General features: G+C 36.0%; 1 protein-coding gene across 1 annotated transcript; it reads right to left on the bottom strand.

Annotated features, from left to right (window-relative positions):
• Positions 1 to 115: 115 nt before the first annotated feature.
• LOC140161097 (uncharacterized) lies at positions 116 to 22,174 on the bottom strand. Its single transcript, XM_072184485.1, has 12 exons — positions 22,085 to 22,174; positions 13,958 to 14,093; positions 11,524 to 11,663; positions 10,477 to 10,599; positions 9,410 to 9,603; positions 8,031 to 8,161; positions 6,922 to 7,202; positions 6,277 to 6,456; positions 5,518 to 5,659; positions 5,096 to 5,351; positions 4,131 to 4,445; positions 116 to 3,469 (listed from the first exon to the last, which is right to left on the bottom strand). The coding sequence occupies exons 2-12, from the start codon at positions 14,072 to 14,074 to the stop codon at positions 3,450 to 3,452; spliced, it is 1,899 nt and encodes a 632-aa protein (XP_072040586.1). The 5' UTR covers positions 14,075 to 14,093; positions 22,085 to 22,174; the 3' UTR covers positions 116 to 3,449.
• Positions 22,175 to 22,396: the final 222 nt, after the last annotated feature.

Below are 22,396 nucleotides of genomic sequence, written 5' to 3'. Positions count from 1 at the left end.
CACATATTTTCTTTTCAACTGTGAACTGAAAGTAGGACAGTCGGGTGGACGTGATGATATACGAAGATCGGATATGGGAGGCTGACAACTTGACAAGACAATTACAAACATGATATATTGCAATACACTTTTCGACGGAAGTTTAATTAAGAAAAGATGACAGATGGGAACATATTAAGATGTCAAGCTTGTTAATTTTATATACTAGTAATGTTGTTATACGATTTGATATTTGATCGGGCTGATACCATAGACCGTAAAGTTGTTCACGGTCTATGCTCATAGGCCAACATTGATACCTTATATTGGCTGTCCTCTTTTCGAAAGGATTATTTAGTCAATTTCTTTTGACATCCGTGCCAGAATTATTTTACAATTTACGATCAACATCAAAAACTCTATGTCTGTTGATCAGTTCAAGACGTTTTTCATACTTATCTGTTTTAAATCATGGCCTTTTACGTTTTAATCTTGTACTGATGTGATGTGATTTGCAGCAGCTTTGGCAGCAGTTTTGGCAGCAGCTCTTCTGTGATGTGTCTTCATGGTTATGTAAAGACGTGATGGAAGTAAAATATCATGAAATAGCAATCAGTTTAAAGATGGTTGAACCAGGGATCTCCGATTGCAGTGGGGTTGTCTATGCAGAAAGGGTTGGATAAAGGGTAGGTCACTTCATTAGATCATGTAGATGAAGTATGATATCTGTACTTTAATTAGCATTGGTCAGTATGCTTCGACTATATTTATAAATACTTTTTGATAAATACGCACGTGACCACCTCCGAGTTGACATAACAGCTTGTAGACAGTAAGTGACAAGAAGTGACCTTCTACATACCGGGTGGTCTTCCTATACATTTGAATGCAAAAGCGGAACAACATGAGACTATTGTGCAGCAAAATTGTCTATTTTGTTCAACTTTGTGATTATATTGTAAACGTTTCCGTCGTCAAATACTTTTAAAATGTTGTTTTTTGATAACATATTACAAAAGTTTCAATTCATGTGAATAGGTCTTCGACTGATATCAAACTCACTCTCCAAAAGAGTGAGAAGAGTGAAAAATCACTCCTACACGAGTAAAAACCAGTCCTAAAAGAGCGAAACCACTCTTTATTGGTCACACTTTTACATTAAAAGAGTGTATTAGATTGCTTACCATAATATTCTTTCTGTCTATTATAACAGTAAAGTTCAATATCCGTTGCTGGACTTTGGTAGTACCCGTTTCTGAACGTATACGCTACATGCTTTTAATAAATAAACTCGTCGTTTATAAACAATTTAAAAATTCCATGATGTGAACATTAAACCCTTCCATTCATGTCTAGTAATGATAAAATAGAAATAAGATTTTATCTTTGATTTTTCCAATACAAATTGACCAATATAAGATAAGTATCAATCAGGTTTTTGTTTCAGTTTTCGTTTAACCTTTATTGCTACTACTGTCTAATTTAGCTACATCTTCAACAAAGCAACCTTTTAATAATCTATCAAATTCATTATTTTTGTCCATAGTGTAGACGTATTTACAGATGCCTTATGTTCTATTTCTCGGCATAAGGAATAATCATGCTTAAAATGCAAATGAAATAGACAAACAAATACGAAGCTCAAAATTTAAATCCATGTTAAGTTCCCGGGTTAAGTTTCGCTATCTGAAGACGCTTTGGGGAAGAACGGCACTATCGAGGGCGGATAAATTCCCGATATTAGGGTATAGCACGAACAGATCTAGGGTCGGGAAGTATCCAAATATAACCATGGTGATGTAGCATAATTGGGAGTGGGGTGTATTAATCAAAGTTATAAGCTGTCAGCCCTTGATAGTTTAATTTTACAACACCTTAATCCCTTAACGTTTTATAGACAGAATTACACAACTTAAAGCCATATTATAACATTTTTTTAAACAAAATAGATTAGCATTTCTTTGCCATAAAATGATAGATTTTACTGTCAGATATATCCCCTTTTTTTGAGCCGAACAACTACGGCAAAGCAAAGAAAATTGGAATTTACTACCAGCGCACATGTCGCCAATACGTACCACTCCTTCGGTCATGTTGTGGTACGACCCTTTGTTGTGTATATCACCGTCCCGCACGCCGTGTACCTACTGTGTGTTATGAACATCGTGTATGCGTTCGACTAATAATTCCATCGTAATAATAAAGCGCCGGTTCCGGCGTTTTATTCAAGATTTTGACAAAACTACAGCAACTAGAGTCTTGATTTTTGCAGGGTATATTGGTTTAATAAAGTACAATTTAATCGTGTAAAAAAAGGAATTTTAAAAATTCAGTGAGGGCGTCTTCCTCAGCAAATGTTATAATATGGCTTTAATTCATGACAACAAGACCATTGTCATGACCAATATTGAATCGTCACATCTTACACATGTTAACAGGTTCCACATCGCCTATAACAATACTAATTAATTACGTATACAACAGTACAGAAAAAGACAATTTCAAATACTAATTATATAAAGCCCTGTTATTTTTTATTGCTTTGTCATTTTTAAAGAGATTTTTGTCTTGTTTGCATTGTTGGTTCTTCTATCACCATTTACGTAATGTTACATATTATAAAATTACAAGAATAATTTCCGGTTTCAGGCTCTGACAATTTTTTTTTTGTTTAAGTTTTTTTTTGTTTAAGTTTAAAAACTCATTTTCTCTTAACTGTTTTTATACCAGAAAAAAAACCCGTTTGTTTATAACATCACCCTACTGCTCGATGCAACAATAACATGTAGGGAAATCACGGACAAAGAAACTATACAAGCGGTGTTTTATCATTAGGGACGCTCCATTAGATTTCCAGAGATTGGCCCACTAAATGATAAATATGATAAAACTTTGCCCACTATCACCAAAACAAGTTTGATGAACCTAATTGTGAATACAATAATACATGAAAATTTCACAAATAAAAAAACCTCACATTTGAATAACACGCTAACAGTAACAATTAATAAACACACAGTCATCTATCTTTTTTGGCTCCGAAAAGAGTCGTTTGAAGTCACGAACACAGTAATTATCGGGTTATATAGGTGGCTTATAATAAAGAAAGATCATCAGCCAGCTTTGTTAGTGCTGTGTTAATTGACCGTTTACAAATGATGAAAAAAAACCCCGTATATTTCAGGTATCATATTAATATTACTATAAATACTACTGAAAATAATCTTTTTCCCCTTGAAAAATACTAAATCCCTGTATTACATCAAGTTTTATGATTAAAAAGCATTGAGCATATACTTCCTGTCACTTCATACACAGACATTAACAGGTTTTTTTGTGCATTTTTGTTAGATTTGTATGCATTAAATATGGAATTTTTTTATACAGTCGAAATTCTTCTTTTCTTTGGTGTTTCATTACAAATCTTTAGCGGTCATTATTCAGTCGCAACCTTGTTCACGTCCGTCATTCTAGCAATCATCATCAGTTCCTGAAAGAAAAAAAAGAGCTGTAGTTATCCATTGATTCAGTGAAGATTTATTTCTTCTTCAGCGCAATTAGGTATTCTACATTACAAACAAATAAGGTATAACCATTTGAACAGTGTATAAACATGTTTTAAACAGGTCTAACATCTATTTTTCATTAATAATGAAAGTTATCAATCAACTGAGAATTCAGTTGAGATCGAGTTTCTGAATTAATTGATGATTAAGCTGCCTAATATGAAACAAAAATCCGCGGTTTTTAAGTTTGTGTGTTATGAGTTTCACTTTCTGCACAAGCATGAATTGTCCTGAATTAGCGTACATGGGAACTTTGGTAGAAGACCAGAGGGCAGTATATCAGTTATATAACGGTGATAATCACCGTGAGTATTTGAGCGAGCGAGGACAGCTTAGGGTTGTTAACCATGCAAAGCTGTACAAACTGATCCATTTGGCTAATTCTAGAGAATTCATCCATGTCATCCGTGACATGAGTTTAACAACGAGACGATCGATGTTTGACAAGCTGCCTAACTCATAACGATATTAAAACATGACTCTTAACGCCCTCTATGAACAGATGATGAACGTACTACTGATTTAGCATTCCTCTCCCGCATTACTGGACGAAACATTATTATCACCCTACCTATTGGTTGTTACCTGGGGGTCCAGGGGGACTGGGTGGTCCCGTCTGTTTGCATGTACCCGGACAGCATAGCTTGTAAGGCACATTGACACTGTTCTGTGAGTTCACGGTGAAGCTAGAATCTTCCAGATGTATAAAGCATTCATCGCCTTCCTTTACACCTGGAGGTGAGTCGATATCCATGTCTCCTGATGTGCATTTATAGATTGGTTCCTTGGGTGGACTTGTAGGAGCCAGTGTAGGAGGCAGTGTGGGAGGCTGTGTAGGAGCACGTGTAGGAATTATTGGTACTTTGGTGGTTGGGGCTTTTGTCGCAGGTTTCTCGGCACCTGTTTGATGTAAGTGAAAATGTGTAGCAATTGTTATGAAAATATTATTATTATGGTTATTGTTGGTTGGGTGTGGGTGTGTGGGGTGTAGGGTGTGTACAGGTCTGGAACTTGAATTGTCAGTGAAATCGTGTGCGCGGCAGCATCGAGGTTCACAGATTCTTAATAAATTAATAGGTATTTCGTTATCATTTGCACTGCGTCACTGCGTGAACATTGTCAAAAATAATAAGGGAAGTATAGAATCTAACAAAATGCTAAGTAAAGTACTGATATCATAATTAATTTCGTGAAGTAATCTACCCTTTAACCCACGCTTTCTGCATAGACGGTAAATACACACACATTCAACTGCAATCAGAGGTCTCAGGTTCAACTATCTCTAAATTCCACCAACTGATTGCTCTTTTAAATCCTCATACTTCATTACGTCTTCACCTAACCCATGAAGACAACTGACCAGTCTTCATGGTGAATGTGGGAATGAGGCTAATAATAGCAAGCCCCGTGTCAAAAGCAGTGAAACTGGTCATTTCCTGTGATCCAGCCTCCATCAAAGGAAGTGAAAGTTAAAGATGTGAGTAAGCATTAAATTTGTCACACTTAAAAGTATTTCATCAGTATTATTTTTCTTCTAGGAACCAGCATACCAATAACGACAACATCCCATGTGTCCGGGCTGGAATAGGTTGAGCATTCTGCTACCTCTGCATCGATAGCGACTCCTCCATCTAACCGTAGAGTATATATTTGTTTTCCCCACACATCAGATCCTAGTAATACGGAGAATGTTATCTCCTGGTCAGAAAATGACACATGTTGCTCTTGAGAGGCATCCAGTCTATCTGCGATATTACCCTGGCTGTCATACAGGGTTATATAGGCTGGTTGAGTCGGGCGTGTTATCTTAGAAATAAAAAAGATAAACAATATATTTATATATAAACAATTTAACATATAATAGACTCGTTATGTGCAAATGATACATCAGAAAATAATCTTCTGAGAGAAAAGTGCATTTTATTTATCTACATTTTGCTCACTGAATGTTAAGAACTAATTCTATACTTACTGGTCTGTTAAACCTCACAGTCCATCCGTTCGTGGACCCAATCTCTTGGCCCTCAGAGGGGTTACTCTCTGATGCTATTGGGTGGAGATTATGTCCCGTACCGACGACATTGAGCGATATGAAAGACCAGCCACTGGAAAACCTGAAATGTGTAAGAACAGAATTATAAGAACTCAGTAAATATTTGTATTGCTGATAAAGTTGTATTATGCTAAGTTTGGCTAAATTCTCAGCTCATTTGTCTGTTTTTATGTTTAACTCGTTTGTCTGTTTTTATGTTTGACTGTTTATATTATTGGAACGGGATGGGAGGAATGTGGGTGGGTGGGGGGATATGTATGACGGGTATTAGCGTTTGTACGGAGATAATCTCTGGTTTCGTCCCGAGTGATTTTGATACCATTTCTGATTGGCATGAGCTTATTGTTTTTACATCCTACCCATTAGGAAATTAATTTAGAGAAAACCTTCTGTTAATAAAATACTATGCTGAGCCACCAGCCTGGGTGGCTCACGCTCCAGTAATTTCAGATGATTGAGCTCACTAATACATCAAAGAATGTCTTCCAATTCATGAAAACAAATAGATAATCAGCTTATCGGATTAAAAGTTTAGAGGAAAGGTCTTGCTGCTCATCGAGTGTTTGTAATTATCAGAAGGTTTTCTCCAAATTCATTCTCTAATGCTTGGCATCACAAGAAAAAAGTTTATTGATGTTGAAATATTTTTAAGATACGAGTATCTAAGGTGATACCTACCCATCTTTGTCTACTGCGTTGAATCCAAGACTATGTCTTCCTACTTGGTCTGCGGTTGGAATCCACGAGATGTCCACTGCTTTCTCCAGAGACACTGCGTTCGCCAGAGGATTAACATTTGCATCATATAGTTCAGACACTGCCATACCATGTGGCTTAGAAGTCTCAATACGCTGGATGCTACAAAAAGTAAAATAAAACTACATAATTAAGTCGGGTCGAAAGGGAGCATGTCGGAATGTTTGCATACAAATTTTGATGCAAATAAAGCTGAAACACAAGATGGATGGTATGGGTTCTATAAAAGAGATTACAAGGCTTCAAGTGGTGTCATTTCCATTATTTTATTCAGGAGGTGGAAACACCCAAAACCTTTTTTTTATATATATATATATTATTGGTTTGAACTCAAGAAACTCAAGTGCTATAGAAATATAATTGCAATTATAGTCTTTCTTGAACCATTTCCTATAATGAAAGACAAAGATAATAAGACTAGTTTGCGTCTGACGTCATCTGTCAATCAAATTCGAGCACGGTTTGTTTACAATTGTCGTGATGATATGAGTTGCTGAACGCGGCGGTAAAACCGGGTGCCTTATTGTTAATTTTGCACCTACAAACATACAAAACTTTTGTACTCACTAAAGTAAGTCAGTTGCTGCTTCAGCAACAACTGTGTCTCTGTACAGTTCGCCAACGGTGATGGTTTTGCAGGACCCGGGTGATGGTGTAATAATTCTGGGACCCTTACAAGTAGAATCGTCAGGGGCAACTTGTAGTAGGAAGGACAACGAGACTTTGCTTAATGGCTCAATGGGCTGAACAACCTCGCCATTTTGATCTACTAGTAGATCTTCGATCATTAGCCGAACAGCATAGTGACCTGCGCCTCCACTGGTGTCGAATTCTAGTGTGCAGTTTTCCTGAAAATAAACAGAATGAAAATTAAAAATAGTTGCACCCTGTATGGTATTATTCATATGTAGAGGGAGGGGTGAATTCCAAAATGTTTCAACTATACTATATTCAATGACGAGATAGACTATGGAATTCTATACGTGGGGAGCATAATACATACGCATTGCCTTTTCCAGCTTGGAAAGGCGCCCCATAGAACGGCAACAAGTGTCTGTACATTTCAAAGAAGTTTGTCTCTAGCAGTATGTGGTTGAGTACAGTCCTGCTGGATGTGAGATTCTGATCCAGTTGGATAGCAGAAAAGACGTCAGGTTCAATCACCTCATCAGTGTACCATTGATTTCTACAATGTCGGTTCTACTGATAAACCACGACTCTTCCAGATCTTTGACATACTCTGAGTTGTTGTCTTTGCCATAGCTAATCTTCTTTTGATCTCAGATGTGCTATCACCTTTGTTGTCTATCATTGGTTTATAAAAGCGCATTTTTGGCCTTCAGAAGTCGATGAAAGACTGACCGTGATGAAAAGTGAACATTGTATGCGTTTTCCAAATGCTGTCCATAGCTTTTTGATGACCATAATCGATGTCTTGGCAGGAATACTCAAGTAGGCATATCTGGCATATCTGGGTAGACCTCTTTGGTAATCCCGAACCTTGTTTCCAGTCGCATCAAAAACAATTGTCTTCCCCTGGTTGTTCTCCGGGCTACTTCCCTCGCAGACCAGATTCGATCATTCCAATGACGCGCCCCTTTTCAAATGTGTGATGATTTCATATTTGCAATCTATTTCTAAGTAGTGTAAGTTGTGTGTATTTACATAATACTTACATGTACGGTGATATAAGAGAGTTCCCAACAAATGTCAGCGTGTTTGCTGCCTTGTCCCTGGTTATCGTAACACTCGTCCTCCCAACCTTTGGTATATCGGCATCTATATGCGTCATTATCAGGATCAGTTACTGCAAACAATGTAACCATATTATATTGATTAAAACGTTATGTTTTTTTGTGTATGTTGTAACAAAAGTTTTTTTTTTTTGCAGCATAGGTAACTAGTAAGGCCTGAGCAATCATTTTCTCTGATTACTGTGTTATGAATGATTTTTATTTGCTTCACCATGCGGTCCAAGCTACAAGAGTCTCCTACTCATCATTTGATCCGATGTCACGGAACGGTGTGACAAGTCACGAGAATAACAACACAACCGCAAAACGAGATTAGGCACAGCAAACTGTCGGGAATATTGATTTCGCGAAAGTCAGTTCAAGATCCATGATCTAATTTGGCGGTTGAAGATTATCTTGTTATGGAGGAGTAGTAGTTATCGTATTTTGTAAAGCATCCGATTTTAATTCCGACTTTCAACTAAACCATGCGAAGAATAGAGAATAGATGTGCAAGCATTGTGTTAGCTACATCTCTGTTATCAGTTATGTTGTTTGTCTTAAAGAAGGCTTGGCCTTAGATCTGACCTTCTGATATATACTACACTGCAAAAAGTGTGTTTAGGAATTAAACACTTTTCTAAACACTATCTTGCACCATGTTTTTAAACATGTTTAAATGCTACACATGTTTAGGAATTTGATGGGCTGTGTTTAGGAAATTTGACATTGGTGTTTAGGAATCAAACATGTTTAGAAACGTGGTGCAAGAAAAGTGTTTTATTCCTAAAACCAATGTCAAATTCCAAAACATCATGTGTTAAATTCCTAAACACATACCCATCAAATTCCTAAACATGTGTAGCATTTTAACATGTTTAAAAACATGGTGCAAGTTAGTGTTTAGAAAAGTGTTTAATTCCTAAACACACTTTTTGCAGTGCGCTGTCTGCACACCCCCATCACGTCAAGTGCCCCCGAGATGGAGCGGTTAGTAGCTATATATCAGGGCTGGCTGCCACTATAGGGTTTAGGAATCAAGCATGTTTAGAATGTGGTGCAAGAAAAGTGTTTAATTCCTAAACACGCTTTTTGCAGTGTAGTACTTGCTTATAGAACCAAACATTTTAGATTGATTTACTCAAATTGAATCTACTGTATATGCTTTAACTTAGAACAAAGTATTCCAGTTTGCGAAGAAGTTAATTTCAGATGCTAATATATTGGCACTAGAAAGCTCGAGAACCAAATTGCATACACATTCATTAATCAAACGTTGACATGGTGTAACTCGTATTCCGATAAATATAAGCTGTACTTACCAGGTATTTCAAACCAGTATTTGCATCCACTATGTAATAGTTGGACCGGTATATGTTCCGTTATAGGAGAAGAATTGATTCGTCCTGTGTCCGGCCTAGGTCGGAGGTCAATTTCAGTCATCATTTTGTATCCCTGGTTTGTATGATATTTTGGTGCGTTCACGAGGGGACCTATCCAGCAGCATTGGTTAAAGCTTCAAGAAAAAATACATTCAACATAATAGTATAAGATGAACTTGAACACGACATTCATTGGTACCATACCAGTGGTTACTGATTAGCCCTAATAGGAAAACACAAAGGTCCACCGACACTTATGATACGCACGACCGCTCCCCTCCACCGCCACCACAACTCACCTCATACACCCACTCCCTCTTCTCACTATGAATTTTTTACACTGAAAATCACACTGAAAATGACAGGGTAACACTGAAAATCATCAGAACAAAAGAAATTGTTAGACTGAAATTGTTTTCAGTGGTATTTCAGTGTATTTTTCAGTGGTATATCAAGTGGTTATTGTCTGCTATAATGAGCAATGATCCAGGGCACTAATTTCCATAACAATAAAACAGGCTAGCTCATTTCAGTGTGATTAAATCCATTTCAATGGGATTAAATCCATTTCAGTGGGATTAAATGACTGGCCAATGATTTTCAGAGGAGTTTCAGTCCATTTTTCAGTGTGGTTGGACAATGGTTATTTGCATACAGAATAACAAAAGAACTATTTCAGTGTTATTTTCAGTGGTGCTGTTCATTGTGTTAAATTTTCAGTGTCCATTACAGATATCAGTGTGATTTTCAGTGTAAAAATTTTATAGTGTCTGTAGGTAAGGGCTACCAATTGGTGACATTTGAGATTGACACATTTATTTCACACTATAATTGGGTTTTTTAATAACCCCCTCAACATGCTCAAAGGTTCCATATCGAAGTGAATTAATGAGGGTCAATCTATGATAACGATCATGATGACATATCTATTTACAATTTATAATAATTGAAAACCTCTGAACATATAAATAATTAGGTCTATCTGATTAACAAGAAAATACACTTACTACACCGTGGCTCTCTCATTCGGGACTTTAACGATGAGAGAATCGCCTCCAATATCCCATCCACCTTGAGGGTCGAAATCCGTGCATCGCCATTCCATATCTTTCCAGGTAAAACCTTCACATCTGAAAGGACAACGAAGAAAATGATTATGTATTTAAGTGACAACGTCGACAGGGGGATTATGGGTACAAACACACACATTACACAAATGGTTAACGTTATGTATGTATAGAACATCCTAAAGCCATAAGTAAAATTTATCTCAGCACTATGCAATGTTTACCAAATTATGTGAATTTTACTTATTTTTACGAAGTAAGTTTGTAAACGTAAATTACGTACATAACGTTGCGTAAACTTTGTGTGTAAGCTATACTAATATGTTCTAATTGCCGCGCTAGAATGTGTAATAAAATGATAGTAACAAATATGCAGCTTGTTTGTTAGACAATCATCTGCATTAACTAAGCATAATTCAACAAAAACTGGTGGAAACGGCAAACAGTCCATCATCACTACAGTTAAAACTCCTTGTGAACATTTTGGTTTGGCATATTTAAGAGGAACGAAGCCGAAAATTTTGATTTTGTTATTCTTTGCCAACTTTCTCTTATTAAAACACACATTATGCATATTCCAATTATATAACACAGCTGTTAATCGGCGGAAATTGTAAGGCTTTTTGCACTTTTAGCGAAAAGTAGACCGACCATTGTTAAAAGTGTTTAACGTGACTTGCCCTGCCTATATTTTACGTGTTAAAGAAAGTAGATAAAGTATAAGATTTAATAAATAATTCATGATGCTTCTGGCGAAATTTTGAGACAATTCTCGAAATAAAATATATTGATATCAATTCGCGATGTTATTAGACCCGCCGATTACGAGCTGATCAAACTATAAAAGTAGCCACGAAGAGAGTTTCTTTTCAATGGTGTACGAAATCCGCTACGCTCTCTACGCTGCTTAGTATATTGATTATGGACTTGACGCTTACAAAGCCATGTTACTTATGATGCACAATTAAATAAACATAACACACATACCCCTCGCATTCTAAGTATCCAGTGGTACCCAGAACCCATCCACCGTGTTTTGCTTCCTCTGAGCATCTATAATGTCCTCCAGGAGGTCGCTCATCTGGACCTCGAAAGCCATTGAAACCCATTCTGTAGCTCACTTCTACCTGTGACGACACACATAATGGATACAAGGTCGTAAACTTGCAAAATACAAATCTAATATTACTCTCAGTCTTCTTCAGTTTGCAATACAGTAAGCCAAAGAATTAAGGTACCAGTTATGTTCACCCCCTGTATATCCTAAACAAAGACAGATATGTCATAATGGAACCAGCAGCCAATAGCTGCATCTTTTAGCTCGAATTTAAGACCTCATTTCAGTCATTTGTTGAAAATTGTCTAGAAATAAAAACACGACGATCCAAAAACCTTGTTGCAGTTTGCTCCCGCACGCCCTATTGAATTGTACACAAAGCGTTCGCGCCTGAACAAGAGAACTAGCGCCGCGCTTCCATTGATTAGCACGTTAAAACTAGCGTGACGGTCGTGCTTTCATTGATTAGAACACAAAAGTGCAACGTTTGATTTCGTTTCTTCATTAGGTTTTAGATCACATGCAGTTTCTTTAATTCTCAACCAATTTCAACAAATAAGGTCAGCTAAAGAGTACATGTTTTGACTACTTATTTTAATTTTGACATATTTGTCTTTATTTTGGATATACATGGGTGAACACCTTAATTCTTTGGCTTACTGTATTATTGTAATATACAGATAACAAAAATTAAAGTACCAGTTATCTTAAACAAAGACAAATGTCAACATTTAAACCAGCATCTATTACCTGTACCCTGAGCTCGGATTTGAGGCCTTATTTGTTGAAACCGGTTGGTGATTAAAGAAACTGTGAGCCCGTGTATTGATAATCAAATATTTGTGGTACAGGAAGAAACGAAATCAAAAGCTGCACCAAATGTTCTAATCAACGGAATGCATGGTGCTAGTTCTCTTGTTTGAAAACGCTTTCTGTACAAATAAATGAGGTAAAGAGCAATCTACAACTTAATTGGCATCTTCCTTGGCACTTTGGTTCACCGTGTCTTTATTTCTTGGTCGATTTCAACGAATTTGGTCTTAAATCCGAGCTTAACGATTCAGTTATTGGCCGCCGGTTCTAATTATGACATATCTGATAATCTGTCTTTGTTTAGGATATTCAAGTGTAAAAATAATTTGTACCTTAATTATTTTGATCTGTAAATTGTTTTCTAAAAGAGTAGCGTATCATTTGAAAAGCATACCGCTTACGACAGAAACCTTGCAATTGACAGACTCAGTAGCTGGCGTCAAGTTATGAAATGTATCAGTTTCATCAAAAAAACGTTGCATCAATTTGTACCCAACCTTAAGGGCTGGGGTATGAACGTTTGGACAGTATTTATTTTGGGACATTAGAGCACATCAGACATATCGAATTGCATTCTGAATATGAGGAATGTCATTCCGATATCAAATAATTTTGATTTTTTGAAATTCGCAATTTAATACACATTTTATGGCAAATCATTAAAATAGATAGGCTATTTTGATATTTAACAGTACTTGAAGTAAACTTTATAAATCTGATGATTTATACTTAAAGTGTATGTAGGTGGGATGAAAAGCCGACGATCAATTGAAAGTTTTGACCTTTCGTATTAAAGATATGGATTTTTTTCCCAAAACACCAAAAAAAATTTAGGCCTTTTTGGGAAAAAATCCATATCTTCAATATGAAAGGTCAAAATTTTCAATTGACCGTCGGCTTTTCCTCCCTGCTACATACACTTTAAGAATATATCATTAGATTTATATAATTTACTTCGAGGACTGTTATATATCAAAATTTGAAAAATATCAAATTTTTATAATTTGTCATAAAATTTGTATTATATTGTGATGTTAAAAAAATGAAAATTATTTGATATCAGAAAGACATGCTTCGTATTCAGAATGCAATTCGATAGGTCTGAGGTGCTCTCATGTCCCACAAAAAATACTGTCGAAACGCAATAAACGCTCATTTTGGATCCCTTAAGTAACTATGCAACAGTTAACTTGTTGAGGAAACGTTTACTACAAAGTTTACTGAAGTTAATCCAACCATTTCACCCTTTCTTATGGTAATCCCTATCATCAGCATCATTATTGATGAAACTGTTTTAGACTTTAATTTTATCTGATAGAACCAAAGAATCAGCTTGACGAAGCCATTGTTATAACATTTTATCAACTATGGCTATTATTCAACAAATTATTAGGTAAATCTTTAGCATTCTTTTGGCAGCCTTGTCCATACATCGGAAAATGATGCGCGACACTTTAATAGCCTGCTCGTGATTGTTGCTATATACTCTATATTCACACGGCACTTACCCTGTTCCTGATTGTTGCCATACCCTATTCACACGACACTTACCTCATTGAGATTTCCCGTCGGTCTCCAACTCATCGTTCCGCCACGAAAATGAGCAGCCGCCACGACTGTTATTCCTATTACTAGGAGTAATATTTGGCCCTGGACTGTGTGGGACATCGTAATTTTCCTCTCCTGCCTGTAACGCGAAAAAAATGATATGATCACAAATCGTATTTGAATGAGGAAAAATACGAGGCTCGGTCAGTTATATATGTTTCAAAATTTGATCTATGGCCCCACGTATTGATTATTTTGAGATTTGTTTATGATCACGTACATATTAGACATTTTGATTTGGAAACCACAAATGTAAAATTTGTACCGCGTTGCCATAACAATTTCCTACGTGCTCAGGATATTTGTATAAAGTCTATCAAAACAAATTGTATACGCCAATAATTTGCATCAAACGTTTAATTCACCTTGAATTTAATGTTCTCATCAGCGATAGACAGCTTTCTAATATATTTATGTATTATTGTCAACAAGAGAGGGTCATAAAGGTGACTGTGAAAGTTGGCCCTTCAGTGGCTTGCACTCTACTCCCTTCAGGTATTGCACTCGTGTCACGCACTGCACTGCTCTCAGTGAAATTACTGATTAGTTAACAAAGGATGCATGTACTATTTTTTACTAATGTGTATTTTTTTTCTGCTGGTAATAACATTTTAATACAGCTTAATGCATGTGTTACTGTTTGCAAAGTTAGTTTATACTATTGACAATGTATGGTTATATTATTTATGGGACATGCTATAGCCTGTATTGTCTAATAATTGAATTACAACAGCTTTGAATACTACCGGTATACGGGCTATACAGGAAAACAATATCACTCAAGAATTTGTTTTGTTTCCGCACCGTGAAAAAACCACAGACAAATCATATACTTGCGGTACAAAATGAATTGGTCATATTAACACTGATTGAGAAAACAAGTCTGGAATCTTTTTTGTTTTAACTCAAATACAAGGGTTATTATCGGACACCGTATAGATAACATGGTTCCGTGAAATAGAATGGGTTTGCTAATAGTAACCATGGTAACACACCTTGTTGCGGTATCAGAAAAACCAGCACTTCCCTGGAAAATTGACTGAAACCCGACACCGTGACAAAAACACCGATACGACTCACGAATGAATCTGAGACTAATGACCGAATACTGGACCCGAATACTTCGAAATTGAGCGTGGGCAGAGAGCGTGGACATTTCTTACTGATACGCCCCACAGTGTCATCGCCCCGATATCTTCATGGCAGAAATCGCCATGGTAGGTTGAATCCACCGCCACGCATGGCCATTTTGTTCCGACCTGTTTAAAGGTGAACCTCATTGAAAATAAAGTTATATATCAATGGAAAGCTTATGATGTCAGGATACTAAAAATTATTTTTTCCGATTTTTTTGATGGCCAATAAAGCTGAAAAATTAAAAAAATGAATGAATTTTTGGTCTTTTTTAAGGCGCCCAAAAAGCACCCAAATCAATCGTCTATGACCTTGAGAATGCTCGTGACGTAAGCTCAGGGTTCGCAGTCACGTGATCCTACTCGGAAACATGTAAACAAGACTTTCTGTACTTTTGCAAGCTGCTCGGCAAGTCTGATTTTCACAATAAAGCTTGAAATTAGATGAATCTTCAAGTTGCTGGTTCCTTCTATATATATTAAAAATAATAGAATTATTGTCAGCACATAAATTTTCCGTAAATGTTTGACAAAATCAGTCATAACTCGCTGGGTATAATTGGGTAATTGAGTTTGAATTTCGCGCTGGGATCAATTCCATGCGCAAACTTGCTGCTACCGCTCATGTCATGGACTGAATAAACATGATCGAAAAACAAATTACATACTTGTTTGTGACATTTCTATTCTTGATTCATTTGAAAATATCTGATATTTAAAAATATCGTCTTGCAGTAATCAAAAAATTAATTTAAAAAAACCGCCGATTTCATCAAATCCAGCCCATAAAGGTTTTCATATTTAGCGCATTGCGGTAAATACATTCTTTCCACGCAATCACGATTGAAAGAAACATACTTTATTATAAAATAAGTACAATTGAGGCTTAGTAGATGGAATTCTGAAATCTGAATAAAATTAAGATATTGTCACTTGTGTCATGATTCTTTAATGATAGTACAATCAGTGTACGGTACTGAAAAAGTGAAACATTCATGTTTTATGGATTTATACCGAACACGGTGCGTAAATTGCTGCTGAAGAAATAGCATTTACCCGACCAAGGTGTGTACGCGCAAACACAGCGAGTCGCCAAGTTCGTCCTCCGGTATAGCACTTGCGGTGCGGTGCGTGTTGCAGCAGATTTGATCAAGTCTGCTTTTGTATGCATTTTCGCAATTAAGCTTGAAATTAGAGGAATATTCATGTTGCAAATAATAGAATTATTGTCAACACATAAATTTTCCGTAAATTTTGGACAAAATCAGTCGAAACTGGCTGGGTATAATTGGGTTATTGAGTTCGAATTTCGCGCTGTGATCAATTCCATGCGCAAATGCTTGCTGCGACCGGTGACCGGTCAAGGCATAATAATATAAACATCAAATTAAATACTTGCTTATCAAGTGACATTCCCTGTTCTTGATTCATTTTAAAATATCTGATTTCTAAAAAATATTGTCTTGCAGTAATCAAAAAAAGATTTCAATAAATCCAGCTCATAAAAAGGTTTTCATATCTAGCGCCGTGATCATTCCCCGGTCGGATATCATTCATTGCGGAAAATATTCTTTCCATGAATTGACAATTGAAAGAAACAAATAATATTGTCATTTCTGTCACAGTTCATGATGATAGCACAATCGGTGTAGCCCTACTGAAAAAGAAAAACATCCATGTAATTGTTGTATGGATGATGGTAGTAGCGAAATACTGAAGAAATTGCAGGAGCTGATGTCTGCGAGGCGGATATGCCCAAACAGCGCTAGCCTTCGTCTTCCGGGAGCACTTCTCTGTGTATTAGCTGATTTGATCAATCGTTCCTTGATATTTGGAACATTTACAGGAATAAAGTTTGCTGCCCGGGTTTGCTGATGAAGTAGCAATAAGTTGGAAATATCAGAATGTGAATATCAAATCGGTCATTTTGTCTGCAAGTAGCCTACACTACAGTCGCGGATACCGAACACTCGGGGACTGAGACTCAGTCAGTCACTGAGTTCATCCCGTATGTATCTACGAGTTCGCCTATCATACATGACCGGTTGTAAAGCTAAGAAATAACTAAAAAATCCTGTACATGTACCTTATTTTATTCCTTCATTTTCTCATTGTGATAAGTTTATCTCAACTTGGTGTGACGATCTGAGCTGGTAGCACTAGCAGTTATTTTTTGCAATCTGTTTTCATTCCGGTTCTTCGGCGAATCTTCGCTCTTCGTGCTTTACTGTAATATTCCCTATGCATATCGTGGATGGCTTGGCCTATCCCAAATCACCCCGGCCAGCACTTTTTCCATTTTTATCCACACACTTTATTCAGGAACTTCATTCTTGATTTGATCATGATGTTTCCTTCATGTTATTCTTATTTTATTGAAGATATTTTTCATGTAAAGTAAGTTGACAATGACTTAATTCGTACATTGGCCCGATGCATGCCACAGTAATGCATGGACATTGTGTTTACAATCAAACCCGGAAGTAACTGTGTGTCCCCGAGCTGACGTCATCAACGAAAGCGCCCAATTTGAACGATTTCGTTTTGTAATTTAGGGGGGGTGCCAATATCCAATCTTTGCATGGAGATTTTGTCTAGCCTGGTACGTTAGGCATATAAAATCATAAGCTTTCCATTGATATATAACTTTATTTTCAATGAGGTTCACCTTTAATAGTTTTGAGACGCATAATGGGCCGAAGGACATCTGACTAAGGCTACTGACAATAGCCCGGTGACTGACCTCGCTGTGTGTGAGTGAGCATGGTATACGCCATAGGTCATCTGCTTTTAGACTACCTCCACGATTGGCCTACACTGCGCTATAATAGTTCGGCACATATAAAATCAGAATTATTGTCAGTTTTTGAGTTCAAGACGCAAGCTTCTTTCTCAAGACGCAAGCTAACGACTATCATATCCGTTCAACATATATATTCAAGTGCAAGGAACCAAATCTGGTTTCTTTAGACTAAATAAATTACGGGAGATATTTATCATTTTCTACCCCGGTATCCAAAGATTTTCGTCTGAATATCAAATCGTGCATAGCACATTCACGTATGTATCGATCCCGGGTATTGATTTTAGTATCTCTGCTGTACCAAGTAATTACTAGCCAGGCGATGTCGGTGTGCGCCCAAAAGTTACGTATATCATTGCTTGTGCCTTAAACCTGTAACTCTGTGTTCATCATTTTATTAAGGCTTGTAAATAAACGTATTTAGTTATTTTGTAAAGTAAAGAAAATTATAATTCTGCTTATCTGGATATTATTACTTTTGATAGCTCATTCGAGACGCATGCTATCAGGCCAACAAGTCGCTCAACTTTTGATAAGTGCGTTTATTTCCCGTGAAACAGTTGGAATGAGTTCCCTGAATCACCAAGATGGTGTTTTTAACAGGTTAGTGATTTTAAAAGGGTACATGTATATCTTTTGTTGACACCCCATATACTTTGTGTTGAGATATTTATCCTTGCAAGTAAGCTAAGGATCCCAAACTATATAGCTCCTGTCCCAATCTTTCTACCCACATTTTGACTACAGCAGCCCTGTTTGGTCTAACATCAATGTTTAGTACTCAAATTCTCTTCAAATTCTTCAAAATAAGCTTGCTCGTGTACTATTATCTGCTGAAAATAGATCCCCAATTGATGTTTTAATGTCATCCCCTAATTTGGATAAACTTGACAAAAGATGGAAAAATCAGCTTCTTTTTAAATACCTTAAACATGAAGCGCCATCTTATTTGTCATCTAAATTTATTTTCACTTCCTCCACACTCATAGAAATTGTTCGTTGGCATTACTTAGTAAGTTGATGTAAGTCGTTGCGTCAACTTTCCGAGTAATGCCAACGCGTACAATTTTGAGTAACGCTGACTCGATATCATTATGTTGGTCGCACTCATTTGCACTTACTTTATTGAGTTGTTACAATTCAGAAAATGAAACTAGCCTAGGTTAGCATACTTTTCTAGAGGTGGCTATAGTATACAACATTTTGCACTGATTACAAAAATAAATATTTGAATACTGCTAATTGTGCAGAAAATGATCCAATTACGTGAATTAAGTAACAAAGTACCAAATTGGGATAACTCAAAACAATAAATAACAATAGTAACTTAATATGAACGAGTTACATCAACTTACATGTTGAGTTACAATAACTCAACTAATTGGTTCTTTGAACCTTGTTTATTTTTCTAAGTTCCCTGAACTTGAATTCAGAAGTTGGCATTACTTAAAAAGTTGACGCAACGACTTACATCAACTTTTTAAGTAATGCAAACAAAGTTGATTAGTTTGAGCTTTTTCAGCATTTTTTAAGTTCGGATAACTAAAATGAATTTTGTTTTGGCAACTTTTACACTATTTTTGAGTTGTCCAAACTTACTCCTTTTGAATTGCGCCAACAAGGCGAACAAGTCATTTCTATGAGTGCACTCATTCCAAAAATACCCGTAGCTAATCACCCAATTCACTTCTAATTCCAGCCTGGCAAATCATACAAGGGAAACGTACATTTCTTTTTAGAGGTAGTACCTTTTGGAATAACCTTCCAACTGATGTTAGATGCAACCTGTCATATATCATGATATGAGTGTCAATACTTTTAAATCCAATATAACAATCAAGTAATAATCTTTTAATTTTGTTTAATATTTCTATACAGGTTGTTTAATATTGTTATGTTGAATTTTAATTAATATGTTAAATGTTTATACTTTGTTTGTATAATTTTAATCAGGGTTTCATGGGAGACCTCTATTGTATTACTGAACTGAGTAACCCTGAATAAATAAAGATTTACTACTCAGCAACACCGTGGTCAATCTACAATATTGATCATTATTAATGAACACTCCCCTTCCCTCTTTTGTTATGTTTTTATATGAAAAAAAATACGTGTGATTGATTCAAGCTATTCCTATCACCTGAATCTTTCATGTGATACGGTACACGAATTTCATTATTGTTATAGAATGAAGCAAAGTATCTAATTTAAAAATCAATTACTCCTAAAGCAATTGTCGCATGACAAGAGCTTTGAATTCTTAGAATTTCAGATCAGGGGTTTACTCTGAAGATGTTAATAAAATCTCGGCATCTGTTATCATCGAATATTGAGAGATTAGGAATTGCCGTTAAATTCAAATAGAGTGTTACAGATCTTATTAAATCCGTTTGGCATGACTGATTTCAAACATGTGTCTCTCTTTGCAATTAACGATATAAGGGTCATTGTTACAACTTTTAAATGTTTAAAATCATACACGTAACAGCCTGTAACTGACAATTAAACTATTTGTGAATACTGAAGGAGCTAAATAATTATTATACAAACAACAACAAGAATAAAAAAATTCCAATAGTGTCGTGCAGATATATAATGTTAAAACAAATGTAAAGGTTAAAGTGTACCGATTGCTTCATAAGAGCATATCATATACTGGTATTAAACCTCGTGATGATGAATAGTACATGACGGATTGATCCATTTTGGATATGGGTTGTTGATATGATTGAAGCAAATGCCACCTGTTTTATTAAATTCACAATCTATTAGTGTCTTCAAGTACGTTTTCTAAATCACAGGGTGTGTCAATGAAATGATTTGCATGCTATTCTGTTCAAACAGTGTTTGACATAATAAATAGATCCTGGCACTGACATACAGACTTGTATTCTCGATTTACATTTCAATTGCGTTAATAACTAAACTTCATCTCACATTTCACATTTGAATTCTTTGCTTCCTACTGCAATAAATAGTAATCAAGATTTAACATTCCGCTCGCAAAATACTGGGTTAGTTTTTCCCTTTTTATTTATTTTTTTGTCTTAATTCGTCTGATAGTATTATATAAAAGTGGTATTGCGATGCGGCAGGTCTACCATACTGCAGTTACTGTCCGTTTTCCTGGTGACGCGTGACCTCTACAAATAGCCTACGTTAAAAGAATGGGGATATGCCTAGTTAACGTCGCTGTGTGAAAAATAACCGGCCAATATTAAAAGTACTCTTCTAAAGTTCTAGAAAATATAGTTTTGTAACATGTCCTAAATTTTTAGCTAATTTAGATGTTTGGAAATATTCGTACTTTGGTGTTTTAGTTAATGTTATAGGTAATAGTACATTGCCTAGTTAACGTCGCTGTGTAAAAAATAACCGGCCAATATTAAAAGTACTCTTCTAAAATTCTAGACAATATAGTTTTGTAACATGTCCTAAATTATTAGCTAATTTAGATGTTTGGAAATATTCGTACTTTGGTGTTTTAGGAATGATATGTAAACGACAGATAACACCAAAAAATATGAAGAAATTATTTCCAAACCGTGTTAAGTCTGCAAACCACCATGTTTCTCATTTTCAAGAACGCTGGTTAACAATAAGCAGAGTTTTGTCTCATTTCGTAAACAAAAGCCCACACAGAATTGTTCTCTAGCGCTCGCTTTATAATCGTTCACCCAACTGAAACTATAATCCCAGCCATTGCTCCATTGTACGTGTAAAAGCAGAACATATGATGTGTGTATTTAACCAGAGAAGATATGATTTAATCAGTTGAGCTGCTTTCAATGAGTGTTATCTTGGTTTAATAGCTTTTAATGGGGTTTAAGTCCTGCAAAGGTCGAATTGAATTCTACTGTAGACATGACTGCATCATGCATTGTTAAAACCCAGACACCTGTTCCTGATAGCTTTTCTTACATGTATGACATACCTTTTTACATTTGAAAACAAAACATCCACTTGCTTATAATCAACATACAAAGCATCGGTTGATGAAATTCGTATTTACAATAGACGGATTTTAAGTTTGGAATATTATAAAACTAATATAGAGCTGCAAATTGATGCATTTCCAAAATATGAAATTTTTAATAAAAAGATAAATTAAAAGAAAAAGCGTTGGCAACATACCTGATTACTCGCACACCAGGTAAACTCCTCGTGTATATCCGAAAATGTAAACTAATGTGTGAAGGAGATGAGCTAAGACGATGGAGTTTATATATATGTGGTTTATCTTATAAACAGATGGTCCTACGATTCTTAAGAAATATTGTTTCATGGGTCTGCTTATTAAAATAGTTACACATGACATTCATCGAAATCCAATTAGATTTCATATATGTGGGACAGCTGAGAGTAGCGGTGAAAGATATAATTAGTTTACGCATCATGACTGGTATCATGTCAATGACGAGGTGAAAGAAAAGTTTCATGGAATAA

This window comes from Amphiura filiformis, chromosome 9 (genome assembly GCF_039555335.1).
Source record: "Amphiura filiformis chromosome 9, Afil_fr2py, whole genome shotgun sequence".
In the NCBI taxonomy this organism is placed as follows: Eukaryota; Metazoa; Echinodermata; class Ophiuroidea; order Amphilepidida; family Amphiuridae; genus Amphiura; species Amphiura filiformis.
The sequence above is the reverse complement of the archived record's forward strand: the minus strand, read 5'-3'. Positions and strand labels throughout refer to the sequence as shown.

Excerpts from the sequence above, each read along its gene's own strand:
- LOC140161097 (XM_072184485.1), bottom strand. The coding sequence starts at position 14,074 with ATGTCCCACACAGTCCAGGGCCAAATATTACTCCTAGTAATAGGAATA. Across the intron at positions 5,352-5,517 it reads CTGTGAGGTTTAACAGACCA|ATAACACGCCCGACTCAACC; the intron begins GTAAGTATAGAA and ends TTTATTTCTAAG. Across the intron at positions 3,470-4,130 it reads CAGTCCCCCTGGACCCCCAG|GAACTGATGATGATTGCTAG; the intron begins GTAACAACCAAT and ends TTTTTCTTTCAG.